The 18,549-nt window shown below is 48.1% G+C and overlaps 1 protein-coding gene across 2 annotated transcripts in view; it reads right to left on the bottom strand.

Annotated features, from left to right (window-relative positions):
• The window catches only part of LOC8026095 (cAMP-dependent protein kinase catalytic subunit 1), a 431,775-nt gene that overhangs the window by 97,354 nt on the left and 315,872 nt on the right, over positions 1-18,549 (bottom strand). The window contains exon 1 of one of the 2 annotated variants that reach the window (XM_042289547.1): positions 6,362-7,773. The exons of the other annotated variant lie outside the window; for it this stretch is intronic. Within the exon in view, the coding sequence (XP_042145481.1) occupies positions 6,362-6,572 (211 nt within the window). The 5' untranslated portion in view covers positions 6,573-7,773. Of the gene's footprint in view, positions 1-6,361; positions 7,774-18,549 lie in introns of those variants that run through there. 2 annotated transcript variants of the gene reach the window in all.

Below are 18,549 nucleotides of genomic sequence, written 5' to 3'. Positions count from 1 at the left end.
TCCGAAAATGTAGGTATTGGGTAAAAAAATATATTTTAAGGCAAGGTTGTTAAATTTACAATTTTGGTTATCGCCGTTTTATTTTTTATTTTTTATTTTCTAAAGTGAACGTTTTGACTGGCGACAATGAAAAAGTAACGTCAGGGGAAGGCGCGGGGATTCACTCGTCGGACTGTGCGTAGGCTTGGCTCCCAACTGACTGCAACCAGTTTCATGGAGTTGGAATGAATTATTTGGAAGCTCGCTTGGGCACCCGCGCAGCAGCACGAAACAAACGCTCGGCCTATGTAGTTCACTTCCGAGACCGCTCGCTCGACGACGTGCAAGCCTGCCTTCCCCTGACGTCACTGCACTGAAAAGGGCGGGTATATGTGATTATTGGTTTCGGTCATATCGGGGAAAGGGTTAAAGGCCGGTGATTCCGAAAATATAGTTAACTGGGGCAGCTAAAAAAATCGCCGGAGTACCCCTTTAAAGTGAGGCGAAGCGTATATATTGCATTGCACGCACCATATACATATCGCGAATCGCTTCCAATGAACGCAGGCCGTGCGAGATCAGGGGGACGTAAGGTCTGCTACCGTGATACAGTTGACCTAGAGTCGATGACGACTGTCGGCTTAGGGTCACATGGGCGCCTCCTGCCGCGTCTATAAAGTAGCCATCACGATATGACGCAAAAACACGAGACAAAACAAACGGTGTCGTTCCAACGGATTGCTATCTCAGCAGAAAGCGTCTTTATCGGAATCCCGAAGAAATAATGAAGAGGAATAGAAAAAAAAAAGGCTGCGCCTACAAGGTCGTCAACTGGCGAACATGGAAAACCTTTCATTTCCTATTTCTTATCGTTTCCGGTTCGGTGGAAATGGCTTAGCTTGTTTTTCGTCATCCGCGAAGACGCGGAGGTGGCGCCCGTGGGGCGAAACTTCCAGACTTCGATCGATTTTATTCTTTATTTTTTTTTTTGTTTGCATTTAAGCGTTGTTGTGTTGTACTCGGCTGCGCCAATAACGACCGTTGCGCGCGAGGACAACGACAGTCAATTTCGAAGGGACCATGAAATAAAGACTACACACATACGTACGTATTGGGTTCGACTTTAACTAAAAGGCATATCGCTTAGCGGAGTGCACGCACAAAAATAGAAAAAGAGCACCGGGGGTATAGACAAGCACGCTGTTCAGAAACAAGTCAGCGTCTGGCCAAAACCAGGTGTAGGCAGTGCGCGGCGGAGTGACATCAGAAACTGTGATTTCCGCTTTAAACTTTTAAAACAAGAACCGATTCTTTTCTTCTTTCATTCAGAACGTGTTGGACGGTTTAAAACGACACCCGGCGTATCACAGCGGAAGGCGTCTCACGGATTCAAGCTTTGAAAGTTTCAGAATTTTTACAATACATTTATATCACGACACGAGTACGCGCTGTCAGCCCATATCAGCCCGGCTCGTACGGGCAGAAGCGACAGGGCCGATGGAAAATTGAATGCCAATATCCTGCGGTGGAAAATGATTCTAATGTGTTTCTTTTTACAAAAAGCATAAAGTTCGCGAAAAACAAAAGAAAGTGCTTGCAAAGAGAGCGTCCTTCGAAAACATTCCTTCTCCGTTTGCCGATGGAGCGGTGCCGCAGGTGGCGCTACAATCGCTGTCCGACCGTCCCCGTTCGCGTGCGGGCAAACCGGGAAAGAGCGTTTTCGAACGACGCTCTTTCGTGGAGCTTGTCAACCGATATATCTAAGAACGTCCGGACCCTGACGGAAATAGCCGAGCTCCAACAATGCCCCGAGTGCAGGACGTGCTGAGAGCATTGCCAAGTCAGGCACTAGGCTACGATCAATATGGGCAGCACGCGGATCGAAGTAACACCTGGCAGCTTGTTCTGGCCACGAGGCGAGGACTTGGACGACGCGCTCCTTGACTAACAAAGAGTCTCTGGCGGGCAACTTGCAGCCCAGCGCGGAATTCCCACAGTCCACCAGGCGCTTGTTCGCAGATCTGGAAAGTTAGCAAAGCATCCACGCGCCGTATGCGCACTAACTCTCCAGATGGCACCTTCCAGAGGCTCTTTATTATGGTCTATGGAGCATTTCAGAAATGCGACTCTGGCCAGTTTTGTTTCCCAAGGTTACTCTGAGTCCGAATGCAAACCGATACCGTCCGCGAAATGAAAACACTTCACAGACTTAAGTAAACGAAACAAGCGCAAATATTCACGCTCCGTTATTCTCTCACGAACCGACTTTGGCGGCGTAGATAAGACGTAGCGAAAACGACGACAAAGTGGGTCTTAAAAGCCGACTGACGTCTTCTCCGCGGCCCCATCGCAAACACCACTTTGTTTACTGTTATTTCCGAAAGGGCAAGCACAACGAAGCATAAGGACTCCGATATGTATTCACTCCTCCTAGACAGCCGCCAAACAGACTTGAAGCACCAGAAAGATAGCAGAAGACGCCATTTATCTCTGGATGAAAGGCGTTCAGCTCCATCGGAGATAAAGCCTTCTTCCCCCCCCCCCCCCCCCAAAAAAAAAAAAAAATAAATAAAATAAATAAATAAAAACCCAGGGAAGATAAGTGACCGGGGAGATTCCGCATCGGACAAGTTGGACGATAAAGCTACCAAAATTAATAATATAAAAAAAAACACCTAATGGCGAGTTTTCACACGTACGCAGAGATTCTGCTCGAACTTTGGAGATAGATTCAATGCAGCGTTTCCACACGTCGTCACAGCGTACGATTCTTAATATTCGCAAGTGGCATTGTGGTGCTTAGAGCCGCCTGGGAATCGATAAACTACACCCACGAAGAAAAAAAAAAACAAAAAAAAAAAGTCATATAGTAACTTTAGGGCAAAGTGAACAAGGGATAGACGAATAGGAAAATTCATACGCAGCTAAAATTCTATTGCACCAAGACGCTTCGTTTAGTCATGGGCCTATTTTCTCTAGGGATGAAAATGCCAGTCATAAACAAGCTCGTCTGCACACTCGCTGTAGTTTAAAGCAAAGAACGTTTGTGTGTTGGGTAATACTTGTGGGGGGGGGGGGGGGGAGGGCTGAGTTGAGGCTTGGGTAATACTTGTGGGGGGGGGGGGGGGGAGGGCTGAGTTGAGGCTTGCATTGTGCAACATAGTCGGGTTACTTGCGTGTAAATAGCCATTCCAAGATATGCTGAGGACGGGCCGAAAGCCGCATTATGGCGACGGTCTGGTGAGTGGACATGTATCTCGTCTGTTTCACAGTCCGTTTGATTACTGCGTCTTACAGCAATGCTACCCGACACCTAAGCGTGGCAATAACGGGACGCACTACGAGGTTCTTGCAACTTCTAACATATTCTTCTGTCCGAAATTTTACGATGAGAAAGAACACAGTTCATTTTAAGTTCCAACCGGGTCGCGAGTGACGCGAAGGAACGGACGCACCGACAAATACAACCAGCATGCAGAGATACGTTTTCCGTTTTGCTTTCCATTCGCCGCCTTTCCCCAAATGGGAAAAAAAGAAACACACAAAAAACACGATATTGAGGGGCTTATGAAGAAAAGCTCAAAATGTCGGAACACATCGTTCCAAAGGGCAAGGAATGACTAGATCGTACCGGTTCAATGATGCGTTAATTTCGAGAAACTGTGAACAGTAACGGCCAATGTAGCGTTGATACTTACACATCGTAATAAAAAAAAAAAAATAGAACTACAATTACAGGTTTTTTTTCCAGAAAGAAAAAAATTAACGTGTTACGGTAGACGCAACGCGTCCCTACCCAAGACATCCCGTTGTTTTAGATTAATCGCATACCGAGCTCTGTCATTCGCTGGCATCCTTCTATCGTTCGCCGTTGGATGGATGGATGGATGATAATGGCTGTACCCTTGATAGCGGGGTGGGGGTAGCTTGCGCCACTGAGCCTAGATCGGCCGTGATTGGCTGTGTCCGTGTCCGCCAGGGAAGTAAACTTGTGGACCTTTTTGTACGGCATATGGTCATTGAGAGTTTAAGAAATACGGGGAGCGGCTTATCGTGTCTTGTTTCGTGATTGGCTCATTGGCTGTCTTAGCTGCCAGTTCCGCGATTTGATTGGTCGAGGAGAGGTAACAAGATATCTGGGATTAACCACGCTCTGTGTTTCGTTTGTCAGTGACTATACTATTGCACGAGGAACGCGTCTCCGACTGGTGTGTCTAGCCATAGCCGCTTCTATACTCACAAAGCCTGGCAGTTCGACGACGGAGCCATAGGGTGCCCGGTCGCAGATTTGGAGCGCGAGGATCTGCTAGCGCAGAGCATCAAAGAGCCATTACTCCGGGAACCGGGACGTCAGCGCACAGCTTTTGAAACGGCGAGGACCCGAAACACACTTGTTCGCTCGGGAGAAGTGTGTTTCGGCGTCTCGCCGCAGCGGGACTCCAGTCACGTGGCTCTCCTCTCATCAGTTGCCTGCCGCTCCACCTTTTCCATTTCAGCAGTCGCTTCTCGTGGCGATCTGCCAGGCTTTTAGGGGCGAAGCTCCTTAGGGGCTAGCCATGTCCGTATGTCCGTCCGCCGTCGGCTGTAAGTGCTCCGGCTCGTGAGCTCACGCGCTCTGCTCACGAGCACGTGAGCACGTGCTCCCGTGCTCGTGTAGGGCAAAAAAAAAATCAACAACCGCATCTCCACGCGGCGAATGATGTTGATTGGGGCGAAGCTCTGGTGGTGCTTGTCTGCGTAAACGCTGAGCCGCGGCACGCCGAGCCTTTCGTTCGTTTTCATCCATGTCAGAAAGAGAATGTGCGGTATGGAACGTGGTTATATAGGGAGTATTCACTGGCGGCCATAGCTGTGTGCGCGACTGCTGAGCGCGTGCTGATGGCGAGCTTCCACAGTTCTTTTGCAACGTGCATTCCTCACCCTCAAGATTGCCGGCCTTAGCAGCCTATTGATGTGAGCTCGTTCTGAGCATGCGCTCCAAACAGCACCCACGAATATGGCGTCCAGTGAATACTCCCTATACGCATTTGAGCATTTGACCGCAGCGTGACATGGATGAAAACGAACGACAGGCTCGGCATGCTGCGGCTCAGCGTCTACGCAGACAAGCACCACGAGAGCTTCGCCGCAATCAACATCATTCACCACGTGGAGATGCGGTTTTTCAGTATATCGGAGGCTATGGTCAAGCGCGACTAAAAAAGCGGTCACTCGATTTCTGCCTGTCGATGTCATAGAAGTGTCTTGCTGTCGCTGGTCACGATCCTGGCGGTGTCCCAGCAGTGGTGGGGGATGTGGCGGACGCCTGTTCTGCTGCAGGACGCTCTGCAGCTCGAAAGTCCACAGCTAGACAGTCAGCCAGGAGTTGGGACGCCGCGACGACATCGGCACTCACGTTCGGTCGTGCTTTCCGCCAGCAATTCTATGACCAACCACTAGGATTTCGACATCTGACAACGTGACACAGCGGCTTATGTGAAGTCATTTGTTTACACTTCGGGAACACTTTTTTATGTATGGGCCGGATAGGACGCTAAACACACCAATCGGAGAGACGTTCCGGAACACCGCGTAGTGACTACACAGTCTCGATATAAATACACACGCAAATACCTGTCATTCACGCACCTTGTGCGATCGGCAAATCACGCTGAGCGGAAGCTCGTGCTGGAGGCTCAAATATTCATCGGGGAAAACATTATCTGGAAGATGTGGGCCGTTTCTCGACAGCTCAGAACCGGTCGCCGTTCGTTGCGCACGAGGGGTGTCAGTTTTTTAGACAGCATCAACCCAGTCGTTTTGCGGAGACGCCATGTCACGATGCAGCTGCATTTAACCGTCCAATGCGGGCGTCACGCGAGAACAATTTTCTTTGCAGTGTCTACAAGTAAGAACCAGGTACGTGAGAGAGGACAATAACCCAACATCGGTGGGTTTGTGTGTCCAGCAGATACAAGCTTTGTACTACCCAATTCAACATTAGATGACATTTGGGTTTAGGGAGATAGTAGGGGGCCCATGTAATCGCGGTAAATAAAACAAGGGCAGGATGTAGCTTAAAGGCACCGCGGTCAGAACTAGGTGAAGCGTGGATACATGGTTCTGCTTGTGACTCCCACGAGTGCACGTCGCTGGAAGTGTTAACCTGCAGCTAAACATTCCTTCATACAGGAGCCGCTCGGATGAACATGCACCAATACAACAACGATGGTAATATGTTCACGAAGTAGGCGGCGATCATTGAATACAACATAACAATATATAGCCATGCAGAAAGAGCAAGAGCTTTCAGCGGGATATTGACACAGACGCTAAAGCCTGTCGGCTTCAAGTAGCAAGCAAACACGTCATATAAAAGAAAAAAAATAATAGACTCGCTTACATTGATTTGAGTTATTGGTCCAGACAATTTCCTCTTCCTCGGAACCACCGCGATCAGAACTCTCCAAGGAACTGGGGGTGTGCAGGAGTTCTGTGGTCCCAAGGGCTTTGGCCTTGGTCGAGGACCTGGACTGTGGCTTAGATCCGGTCTTGGGCGAGTCCGCGCGCGACGGCGTCGAAGCCTCCTTGCTCTTGCCGAACCATTTGCGCATCTTGCCTAGAAGCCCAAGCCGGGATGGCCACTGCTGAGCGCCATGGCAATGCCTCTGCCGCTCCTGGGCAGAGCGCTCCTCGCGCGTCTCAACGGCCAGCGCGCGACTTTACGAGAACCGCCTTCCTTCTTCGTCTTCGTATCGCTCGCTCCCAAGTATCACTTTTCAAAAAAGGCTTCCGGTAGAGTTGTCAGAGGCGGCGGTAAACACAAGCAGAGAAAAGATAAGACTTGTTGGCTCGTCTGGTTCGTTCCAGTTGCGAGCTTCCGGCTCTTGATGACGGGTCCCAGTCAGACAGTCGACAAAAACAAGAGGAATTAAATGCAGAGAGGTAAGGCTGAGTTTCACGGAATGCAGGTCTTCAAGGTTGACCCAGCAGTACTGAAGACTCTCTCAATAAAGTCACGTGGTTCTTCTTGACCTACCTTCCTCTTTGTCCACCTAGACAGACGACTAGGCCAGAACCCTCCTGCGCGTGGTATTCCTTCACTCAAGCAGACACAAGCTCCGACGATCCTTCCAGCAAACCAGTAGTAGTATACCGGTCTCGAGTACGGAGTAACACGCCAACACTGTCTTCCACTCACTGTCGTCCAGGTCTGTGGTTCCCCCAGAGGACGACTGCAGTATCTCGGTAACCACAATTCCGACAATCAACAACACAACAACGACTCACCACTTTCCGAGTAAGAAGACGCGTCCAGAACTCCCGCCGTAATCACTCTCCTCCTTCTCCACTCACAAGAAAGGCAAACATTCCAGCAACGACGCGTGCCTTCTAGACTCCGCCACCACCACTTCCAAGTCCAAGCAGGAGCACTGCGAATTACAATGAGTCGTAAAAAAGAGATGTTTTCCCGTTTGCCGGAAAGCCCGCTAGCGTTGTTGTTGTCGTCGTCTTCCTAGCCGCAAGGTCGCCAGAGAAGAGGACAGATCCGGTGCGACGGCAGGCAGCGAAGGCGAACGAACGTCTCGGAACGACGGCACCGGAGAGATTTACGTGAACGTCGCCGGTCCTTCGGGAGCACGTAACGGCAGGCTAGTGGGGGAGGAGTGCAATCGCGGGGCGTCGGAAATGCGCGGCGGTGTGAGGCGAGCGAGCAAGCGATCTTCCTCGGCGGTTGTGTAACTGTGCCGACGACGACGGAGACCGACTAGAACGCGACGGGGGCATCGCGGAAAGCTTATCGGTGGCCCGCTTGCGACGGCCAATCGCAGATGAGGCTCCGTCCCGGGACGTCTCGCAGACTCATGTCCTCGTGTCGCTATACTGCTCGCGAGGCGAGAACGTTGCCTTTAAGGCTCGCCTTTTAAATAGGATTTATTTTTTTGGGACCTGCTTTTAAGGCGGATTCGTTGGAGGGAGGAAGGGTCGTTGCCCCCCAAGTTGCATCACTCTACGGAATGAGGTATTGGCGAAGTCAAGTAGGTTTCGTAGATTCGATGCAGTACCTTGGCGGAATGCGCCTTGAGGCAGTGGCCGCAAAAACGGTTCGTGAAGCTACTAACCTTCCACGCTTATTCGGCTTTCCTGCCAGTGTTTAAGGACGATTTAAGCTGCACTAGGAACGCAAAGCTTAGGTCTCAACCTTTGAACTCTGACAATCAGAGATAAATGAAACAATAAAGCTATAGATCGTATGTTTCAGCTCATATTGTCCGGGGGTTTACAATAGAACTCTTTTCAAAAGTTTCGTTCTTCTACTCAAAGATAAAAACAACAACAAAGATCAATACAGCGGGTCAGTCAACATCGCAAAACACGCGCTTTGCAACCCCAAGATGCAGTAACATCACATGAACACCAGGGCATCACTGGAACGTTAGGACATTCCGAAGACATCTGCAGAATTACGAGTGCTGCCAGGTGACGTCACATAAGGTCTGGACATGCCGGCTCGAGGGTGTTTTTTGATCACGCCACTGTGAAGTGTTTTCACTTTTATCGTAAGCATGGAGTCATTCGGAGAACGGTCTATTTATTTATTTATTTATACCCTTGTTACACGGGCACACTTAACTGCGGTTACGCTAAGCCACAGTTAGCGCACAATACTTGCCGACAACATTCTACGGCGATGCAGTCAGAGCTATGGGCGAACGTGCGCGGCAGCATCTTGAGCACCCATCAAAGCAGTGCACGCGCTCTCTTCACTTCTTTTGAAATAGCTCTCCGAGGGTATAGTGCGGCATCTGTGCTGCCACGTAACCGCAGTTAAAGCTGAGTTAACCGCGGTTAAGTGTGCCCGTGTAACAGCGGTATTACAATACCCTCAAGGCCGTGAGGCGTTAAAGAGGGGAGTGGGTAACACAATATTGATGAATCACTTCGCGAAATGCGGCGGAATCCTCGATGGCTGCGATGTCACCGGGAAGGCCATTCCAGTCCACAATTGCGTCGGGGAGAAGGGCGTTTTGATGAGCTGTGGAAAAACATCGTGGCCGGGCTATTTTTTTCGGATGATCTAGTCTAGAGGATGAATAGGTTGGCGGAGTGAGAAGAGTCTGATGTAGTAGAGGGGAATAATAGACTTTATGCAATAGGCACAGGCGAAACATCTTCCGTCGGGTAGCAAGTAAGGGAAGAGAAAGGTCAGATTTCATTCGAGTAACACTAGAAAAACGTGAGTAGTCAGATGCAATGAACCGGGCAGCACGGTTTTGGACAGCCTCAATACTGTCTGTTAGTGAAGAAAGGTGAGGGTGCCAAATGGAGGATGCATACTCTAATTTTGATCGTACTAAGGAAATGTAAAGGAGTCGCTTTAGGTTACTTGGGACAGATCTGAAGTTGCGACGGAGGTAACCTAGGATTCGGTTAGCAGCAGACACCACTGAATTGATATGGCTGTCCCAAGAGAGGTTTTTTGTTAGAAGAACACCAATATACTTGTACGTGTCAGTTTGTTGTAGAGGAACATCATTAAGAGTAAGAGTAGAGGAAGTTTGGAAGGTGGAACGAGAGAAGCGCATGTGTTTACATTTGTTAACGTTGAGGGACATTTGCGAATTACTACACCAGTTATTAATAGAGTTAAGGTCATCTTGTAGCGCTACAGAATCAGAGGGAGATGCTATTTTACGATAAACGACACAGTCATCTGCAAACAAACACATTGATGAGGACACCTGGAGTGGAAGGTCGTTGATGTAAATAAGGAAGAGTAGGGGACCAAGGACTGTTCCTTGGGGCACACCGGATGTTACAGGGGCCAAGGCAGATGAGGAGTCGTTAGTATAAACAAACTGGCTTCGTTGCGAGAGGAAAGATTTAATCCATGATAGTACGTTGGTGTCAAGGTTTAACGATGAAAGTTTTAGTAGCAGCTGGTTATGTGGTACTTTGTCAAAAGCTTTAGCAAAATCAAGAAATACAGCATCGGTTGGTAAACCGGAGTCGAGGTTAGTAAAAAGGTCATGGGTTAAGCAAAGAAGCTGTGTTTCACAAGAGAAATTTTTACGGAAGCCGTGCTGTGCCTTGTTAAAAAAGGAAGTGGAATCGAGGCGAATGGATAGATTCTTATGGATTATGTGCTCCAGTATTTTCGAAGATACAGAAGTAAGAGAGATAGGCCTATAGTTTAAGGGAGATGATTTATTACCGCTCTTGTGGACCGGAATGACCTTTCCGATCCTCCAATCGTCAGGAACTGCCGCTGTATTCAAGGACTGCTGGAAAATTTTGGTTAAAAAAAGACTCGACGAACACACTGTGCCCTGCAGTATTTTAGAGTTGATGTTGTCGACGCCACAGGATGAAGACACTTTCATAGATTTGATAATTTTTACAATACCATCAAAATCAACATGTATCGGATCCATATAAGGGGCGTTGTTAGCAATGGTTGGTAACAATGCTAAAGTACGTGGGATGGTGAACTGAGCAGAGAACATGTTATTTAAAACTGAGGCACATTGACTCGCCTCTATTTTGTTTTTAAATTCATCTTCCAGGTTAAGTGGCGAGCGTGGGGTATGATTAACAACTTGCCAGAATTGGCGAGGGTTATTAAGGAGCAGGGATGGGAGGGTTTCCTCGAGCGCAACAGTTGGAGTGGATTGTGTTTTTCTTCAATACAGGAGTTTCCATGAACCATTTGTGGCCATTCTCTAGTGGTTGTACAGCGAGTGAAGATAACACATCTGCCACTGATACAGAACGCAGGGAAGGATATATTATCTCGACTTAGGAAGCACGCTGAATCAGTGTCACCGACGGCTTCGAGTTTGTGACCGAGGCGTCTCGGCTGTGTTCCGAGAGTCCTAATCGGAGCCGAGTTCCGTTATCATTCAGTTCACCAGACTGTTGTCTTGTGCTGATAAACGCGTGCTGGGAGAAGCAGCTCCCCCTAGGGCCACTAAATGAGCTTCGCTCATGTCTGAGTCCCACTAAAGCGACAAAGAAAAACAGCCGACACCGACAAGCCTCAAACAGGAGAATCATGCAACCGAAGGTATCTTTGGCAGGCTCGCAATCGCTCGTGCTTACTTCACGAGCACCGAGAGACGGCAAGCCTGCCGAGATACATTCGCGTGCATGCCGCACGTGTTTGAGGCTTGTCGGTGTCAGCTGTTTTTGTTTGTCGCTTTAGTGGGACCTAAAGTAACTGGATCCTGGGAAAGTAGCACCAAGTACCCAGTTCGGTCGCCATTTTGGTCTATGGAATGAAGTTTCTTCTCGACCTTTCCATTCTTGGCGATCCGATCTAAATTCGCGGTGACAGGTGGCTTTATAAATAGATTTCTCGTATACAGAGATGTTGCTATCCTCACACCGGCGGAACAAGTGCACACCTTTGCACCGCAACTATACAAGCGACGTCGGTCGGTGCCTAACGGCATTGAAAGATAGTTTTCTCGTTTTGAAATGCGCAAGTTGATTGTAAAAATTGATTGCATAAACAGTACCAAGGACGCTTATATTGGCGAGAACACTTTCGGTACGATGAAGCGACATGGTGATCTCGGCGCAGCTGGTTCAGAGCGACCCTTTCGAAGGTTCGAAGATTTGAAAAGACCCAAATGGCGATTGCCATGGCAACAGAGACTGATCAGTCAAGCGCCTTGAGAGGTTTTGGTCGTCTTTATGTGAGTCAGTATACGTTTGTGTCCAGTTACAGCGCGAAGACGGGGACAAGATAAAAGGTAACCGACAGGACACAGCGCTGACTCTACACTGGAATGTAATCGTGTTGGCATGTAGTATAAGTAGCATACATGTCTCCCGAATAAACCACAGAGAAAAAAAAACACACACAAAAAAACATGCATATCGCCTGCGTATTACACCACCGTCACTGGTATGCCCTCCTCGATGTGTTCTGTCGGCTACAGCGCTCTGTCCTGTCGTTTACATTTATGCTTTGTCTTCATCTAGGCGCTTTAAAGACGGTGTCAGAAAGCTTTAAAGACGGTGTCAAAAGCTGCAACCGATTTCGTTTTGCACTTCCACAATCTGTTAAAAAGAGTTTTTTTTTTTTTTTTTCAATACAGTTTTAAATTACTGCCAACAATGATTTCAAGCGCCAAGGTGGCTGAAGTGTCGTTACTTTGAAGCGTATACGTTTAGTGTTTTTAACACCAGCTGGACAGAGAGCCGTAGTGCTGCATTTGCTTCGTCACCGGCCCGGGGCCAGCGCGTGGGGCGCGGATTGGAGACGAGTGCCGTGCGAGCCTTAGACTCAGACTCGTGTTGTTCTGACCGACTGAACGCGAGTTGAACTCAAACGCTGACCGTAGCGCAGCCCAACACCGCGTAGAAGTCAAGGCCCGAGCATGACGTCATCGTTAGTGGACCCCCCCCCCCCCCCCCCCCAACCCGCCCCCAAGCGGCAAACAGCTCGACGAGAGACGCCGACAGGCGCGTCCGTCTCGGCGTCGCCGCGTCTGTCGCGTCTGTCGCGTCCGCGTCGTGAGAACGCTGCGAGATGCGCTGGCGGCGACGCTGACGCAAGCTAGGCGGCCCCGCGTCGATCCACTAGCTGGTTCATCACTTATGCGGACCGCAAGTTTCATCTGCTTCTGTTGCAGGGGTTGTGGTGAGGTCAGGACGCCCAGCTCGTTGACTCTGAATGAAGGATGTTGGGTAGACCTCAAGGCAGCTTGCTTTAAAATCTACTCCCAATCCTTCAATCAGAGCCAATCATCGCTTGGTGTTCTGACGTCACCACAACCCCAGCAAAAGAAGCAGACGAACTCGCGCTACGCATTATCTTTCACGTGACCTCAATATAGGTCACGTGGAAAATTCGGCACGACGGTTTTCTATCTATACTTCGTTTCAGCTTCGGTCCGAGCGCGGCCGATGTTATGAGCCGAAGGGCCAATCAAACAGCGAAAGAGGCACAACGTCATGGCGTGCTCTCTGCAGTTGATAGGACCAGCCGCTATTCGCCGTCTCTCTGTGCGCGCTCCTCCGCCGGTTATAGTCCTATCAAGCGCAGAGAGCAGGCCATGACGCTGCACTTTTTGCGCTGTTTGATTGGCCCTTCGGCTGATAACATAGGCCGCGCTCGGACCGAAGCTGAAACAAAGTATATATCTGGTGTTGGACGAGCTACCACAGCTTTTTCCAGCCCGATGCGCTTTGGTAACAAATCGAAACAAAAAATTTACATGTAACAAAAAAAAAAAAAAAAGAGGGGGGGGGGGGGGGGGGGGCAAGGTTACGGAATTAATATCCCGAATACCGAATAGGCATATTTGCACGGTCGTGGTATCTAATGGTGACAGTTATCGAAGGCTTTCGTAAACCGGATCGCAAGAGGTTAGAAAAACGATAAGCCACCAGTATATGCGCAAAGTTCACGTCGTTTATCGCGGACAATCGCTTGAATAGAGTAGTAGTGAGTAGCCGTTTCGGAAGAGAAAAGTTAGACTTCAGAAGCACGCTCATCAACTCATTCATTCTACGAAAAAAAAAAAAAAAACTAAAATTAAAGGTTACTTTTTTTTTTTTTTGGGCAAGGTTTGTAACAAAAGATGTGCAAACTTTATATTGTCAAAAAAAAAATCAACTTCTTTTTTTATTTTTTGTTAAATGAATATGCAATATGATATCATTTGGAGTCCTTTGCCTGCTGCACTTCGGACAAGAAAAAAGTCCAGCCATCCCTTCTCTCGCCACATGGGCACCTTGTCCTCTCCCGGGAGTCGACAAATCGCGGACGGCGCTCCTTTATTTGACGTTACACTGTCATATTATGTCACGTCATGTGACATAGTGTCACGTGACTCTCCGTCAATTATACATGGGTCTAAGTTTCCTCAGTAAATTGAGCCATCGAGACGCCAAGGACGAACACACACGATCGAGCTGTTTGCTGCCATAGAACTATATTTATAAATGCATTTCTATTTTACTGCATTTAATAGAGACCTTTCGTAGATTGAACCCTGCGGAATGCCGGCTCCGCGGGCGGTGCCGCCATAACAGACCTTCATTTTTTTCTTCTCTTATTTTATTTACTTTATTTCCTTATTACCACAGCAGGACAGGTTATTTGCGCTCTAGATTCTACTGTATCCTCAGCCTAGCCCTTTGCGTAAACTCGTCAACGCACGCTTCAGTGGCTCGGCACCTCGGGCAATACGAAAGAAGGTCTGCAATGGCGGCTCTAATCTGGCACGTGTGTAAGGCGTCTATAGACGTTTTCAGTTTCCTGTCGTCTTCAGTCACGTGGATTTAGTATCTGGTATGCGGGACGAAAAAATAATAAAACATTTCAACCTGGAATATGCGAGAAAATATAGGTGAGGCAAAACAAAAATGTGTGACAATCACGATTTTTTTTTTTTTTTTTGTGAACAGTTTTATGCGGTGCGGAGAGATCAAACGATATTTTACCGCATAGCAGAAGTGACGACATTCAAGATGGCTGCGCGCTTGTGGAAGAGGTATATAGGAGTAAAAATGGAAATACACCACCGAAAGCCCCGAAATAAGTGACTAGAAGTTTCGAGACCACGTGCACGTGCGGCGGATGCGTTCGCGTGCGTTGTACTGTGGGGGATTTGTGGAAGCACGTTGCGTTAACCACGTTTCGATGCCAACCAGATAAAACCGAAGAGAACCGGCACGGAAATAACGCCGGTGATGACGCAACCAAGGTCGTTTTGTATATCATTCCCATTTCGCTTGTCGGGAGCCCAGAGTGAGCGACTCGCAGGGTCAATCTCCTACAATTAATGCCCGCCTTTAGAATTCCGGTTCGCCGCGCTCATGTACAGAAGATACGAAATCCCCGAATGACGGACTTTTTTTTTTTTTTTTTTTTATCTCTTCCGGAGAAAAGGGCCCACCCGCGAAGAAAACAGACGGAGTCATTCGGGGACATGAGTGCAGGGAACTTCAGGGTTCTGACTGATCAGCGATGCTTCGAAATGTCTTCTTGACCGAAAAGGGACTTTTATGAAGCGTCCACTTGATCCTACAAGCTACAAACTAGCTACAAGCTAACAACAACAACAACTCGTATTTGAGGGAAGGATAACCAGGTGAGAGTTACCTGATAGTCGATCACAAATCCCGACTGCCCAGAATTTTTTTTATTTTCATTTCAAAATGTAACAAATAAGGGGGCGCAAAAGAAAAGACACAAGGAAAAGTAGAATACACACAAAAATAACGCTAAAATATATATATTTCTTAAATTTTTTGCGAAAATTGTCGGTTGAGAGTCGGTGTTCATTGTTCCTCTCTCTCTAAATTCGCGAGAAACGACTCTTAGCGACTCAGGTACATTCTGACGTCACAATTCCCCCACACTATTCTTCTATATTAAGTATGACTTTATTAGTTTTCCTCCTTCTTACAGGTATGTATCTACCGAAAAAGGAAATTGCGCAGTGTCTTGACACCATACTTTAATCCTCCACTGGCAAAAAAAAAATATTTTAAGGGTAAAGGCTTAGCAGAGAATTGTTAGAGAAATAGGTCATCAAAAGAAAGGGAGAGTACGAGTTCGCCACAGTCCGATTCTCTAACACGACAAAGAAATCAAGATCATTGACACGTAGTTTTATATTGGCTTTGCAGCGCCGATCACGCTCACGGAGCACTTGACGATTCTGCGAAGTCAATGGTTTTAAACTTCAAGCGTGATTGGTCCGTGCAGCTTACAGTTCAGCAGTATTCTTATGAGGAGCACAAGTTCGTCTGCTTCTTGCACATGGGTTGCGAAGATGTAAGAACGAAGAATTCTTTATGTCCGATTGAAAACAAAAAAATAGTGGGTAGACCTCGAGGCCTCCTGTATGGAGGCCTCGAGGTCGTGCAGCCAGTAAGGAAAGGCCCATTCACACACTCGCGATCAAGTAGGACCGACCAGCACCGCAGCTGCGCATCCGGTCCTAAGCCGTTGCGAGAGGCTTATTAAAAACCGGTCTTGTCTCAGTCGGTCCTACTCGATTAGAAGTGTGTGAACGCAGTTTATATACCCCAAAGAAAGAAGGCTACGAGCATGGCGCTCATAGAAGTTCCCAGTTCCACTACGCGTTCTCCCGCTGAGGTTGACCTCCCCCCAAAGCTACGATCATCGCCGCGCCCGTCGGAATGTGTGTCATCATGGCGCTATAAGCGGTAAACGGCCCCTCGCTTTCGCGGGCCTAAATGTGTGCGCGCGGTTTACGATCGCCGTAAAATCTTGATATTATCTCGTCTCAAAGCGAGGCGGCAACCTCGCGGAGGCCAGGCGGTGAACTACCAAGTTTTACTGGTCGCCGCAGCGCGTCATGATGGTGGACTCACGTGGCTAATCGCACACACAAAAAAAAATCCTTAACCTTTTTTATAGCCACTTAAAGCCTAAGAAACGTAGGATGTGGCGAGTGTCAGATATCCTATTATTAGAGATGTCGCGATCTTTGGTCGAACCACAGGTTCGACTGGTTCGGCGAACCTTCGCACGTTTCGCAAAGTCCGACAAAGTTCGACTTACGGACAGTGTCGCCAGGCTTCTACGCGAACATTTCGAATTTTGGGAGACAAATAATTTAGCATGTAGTTCATTATATATCCTGTGAAATGACTAGCAGTGTTTACGCAATATATAAGAAGAAAACAGGATTACTTATAATGTTTTCGTTAGTTGGTAATGCGAACCAAGTGGATGCAATACACCCGAAAAAAATATTGACCACTTTCTGTCCGCCAGGTGGTGTCAGCTTGTTTTCGAAATTATCGCGCGTGCGTGCAAGGGTCGAACTTCGGTCGAACGTTTTGTCGAACATAGCGTTGGAAAGTTCGGAAAAAGGTCGTCGAACTCGATCGAACGAGAACCTGCCAGATCTGCGACGTGCCTACTTATCGTCGCTCCGCAACCAATAGGAGCGCAGCATGAGCTGATAAAAACGTTCAAGAACCAATCAGAAAGAAAGAAGCGGAAAAGCAGTGAGCCACCAAAAAAAGAAACAGTAAAAAAAAACAAAAAAAACCGCTCGTCGTATGGTAAAATAGTGCTAAGAGCGCGCCATCTGGGCGTTATGTTAGTTCGTCTGTAGCTAAAGTATTCCATTTTAAACACCCGATCCACACCAAACAAACAAACAAACAAACATGCCAGCGTCTCTACTTTTCTGCGACAGCACTGGAAAAAAAAAAAAAACAATCGCCAAGATCCTAACAAAAAACGAAATGATGCCAATGACCGTCTTGTAAAACTTCGTTTTCGCTTGAAAAAAGAAAAAAAAAAATGAATTCCCCCGATGTGACATCGAGGACGACTCGATTAAGCATTTTGTGAAATAAAATGTTCAACGTCCTACCGAAGAAACAATTTTTTAGAAAACATTTTTTTCATTAGTTATTTTAGGAGGAGTTTTCCTTCATCGCAGTGATTGAATTTTCGAGTGCACTGAAGAAAAGTAAGCGCACCGACAATTTTTTTATTGTATTTTCCTTAACGTTTTTTAAGAGTTGTTAGAGCTTTGGTTGAACTTCAACGCGCCGCAGTGGAGGCGGATTCGAGGCACGTGACGTTCCACTGCCGTATCCGCACTCCTCGGATCGAAAGCGAGCCCACGTGACCGCGTCAACGTGTCGTACAGGCGTTGCGTAAGTCTACTTTCGTAAGGTTGAAAGACCTAAAAAAGAAACGTGACGCTGGATGAGGGGACGTTGCTCCGCGTAAACAACCCGCCCTACAACCTCACCGATTATCTCTTCATCTTTTATTTGTGCTGTTAAAGACCGTAGTGTTTGCATAATCCATCCACGCCTGACGTGTTTCTTGTCAATGACTTATTTGAAAGGTACTTCAGACAGATATGGCAAAACACTATTACGGTGTAAAAAAATAAAAAAAAGAACTTAAGTAAATGTAAAGCTTTTCATTTTTCATTCGTTTAGTAAGAGATTCTAACGTGCTATAGTTACCGGGAGAGTGAGAACAGCGAGGCGTCTCTTTTGGGATACCTCCAGTCCGCGTTCGTTGCCCTCCGTAGTGCTTGGACCGCAGGCTCGAAGCTCACCAGACGTCGAAGCGTCATTGAAAGTGGGAAGTTCACGCTGGAGATGGGAGAGACCTCCCCGAAGTTCTAACCCGGTCGGGGCTATATAGTACGCTATGTTCACTGACAGGGTTAGAACGGGAGAAAGGTCCTTCAGTTATCACGTCTCCACGCTCGAAGCTCACGAAGCCACCCATCGATGGTGCTTCCTGAGCGTCGAGCGTGGGCGCGCAGCCAAAGCACCGCTGAAGGCAACGGGTGCGTGTCTTGGAGCCATGCCGAAAGGAGACGCTCCGCCGTCCTCATTCTGCCAGGAACTATTAGCGTCGCGTGCGATCAAAAGAGTCCGGCGCAAGCGCGCGAAGCATGTCCGTGAAGGTATAGCTTTGGCAAGCCTTGCGATAGCACGCGCTTGCTCACACGAGCAGGAACACGGCAGCCACCAGGTACCCTGTTTGCAGTCGTCTGTAAAGAATGGCAAGCATGGCGTCTCACTGGTGTCCCATGCGTACAAGAACGCGCAGCGTGC

Source organism: Ixodes scapularis, unplaced genomic scaffold (assembly GCF_016920785.2).
Source record: "Ixodes scapularis isolate PalLabHiFi unplaced genomic scaffold, ASM1692078v2 PGA_scaffold12__126_contigs__length_90152505, whole genome shotgun sequence".
NCBI classification, from domain to species: domain Eukaryota; kingdom Metazoa; phylum Arthropoda; class Arachnida; order Ixodida; family Ixodidae; genus Ixodes; species Ixodes scapularis.
This window is presented reverse-complemented; position numbering and strand designations above follow the sequence as displayed.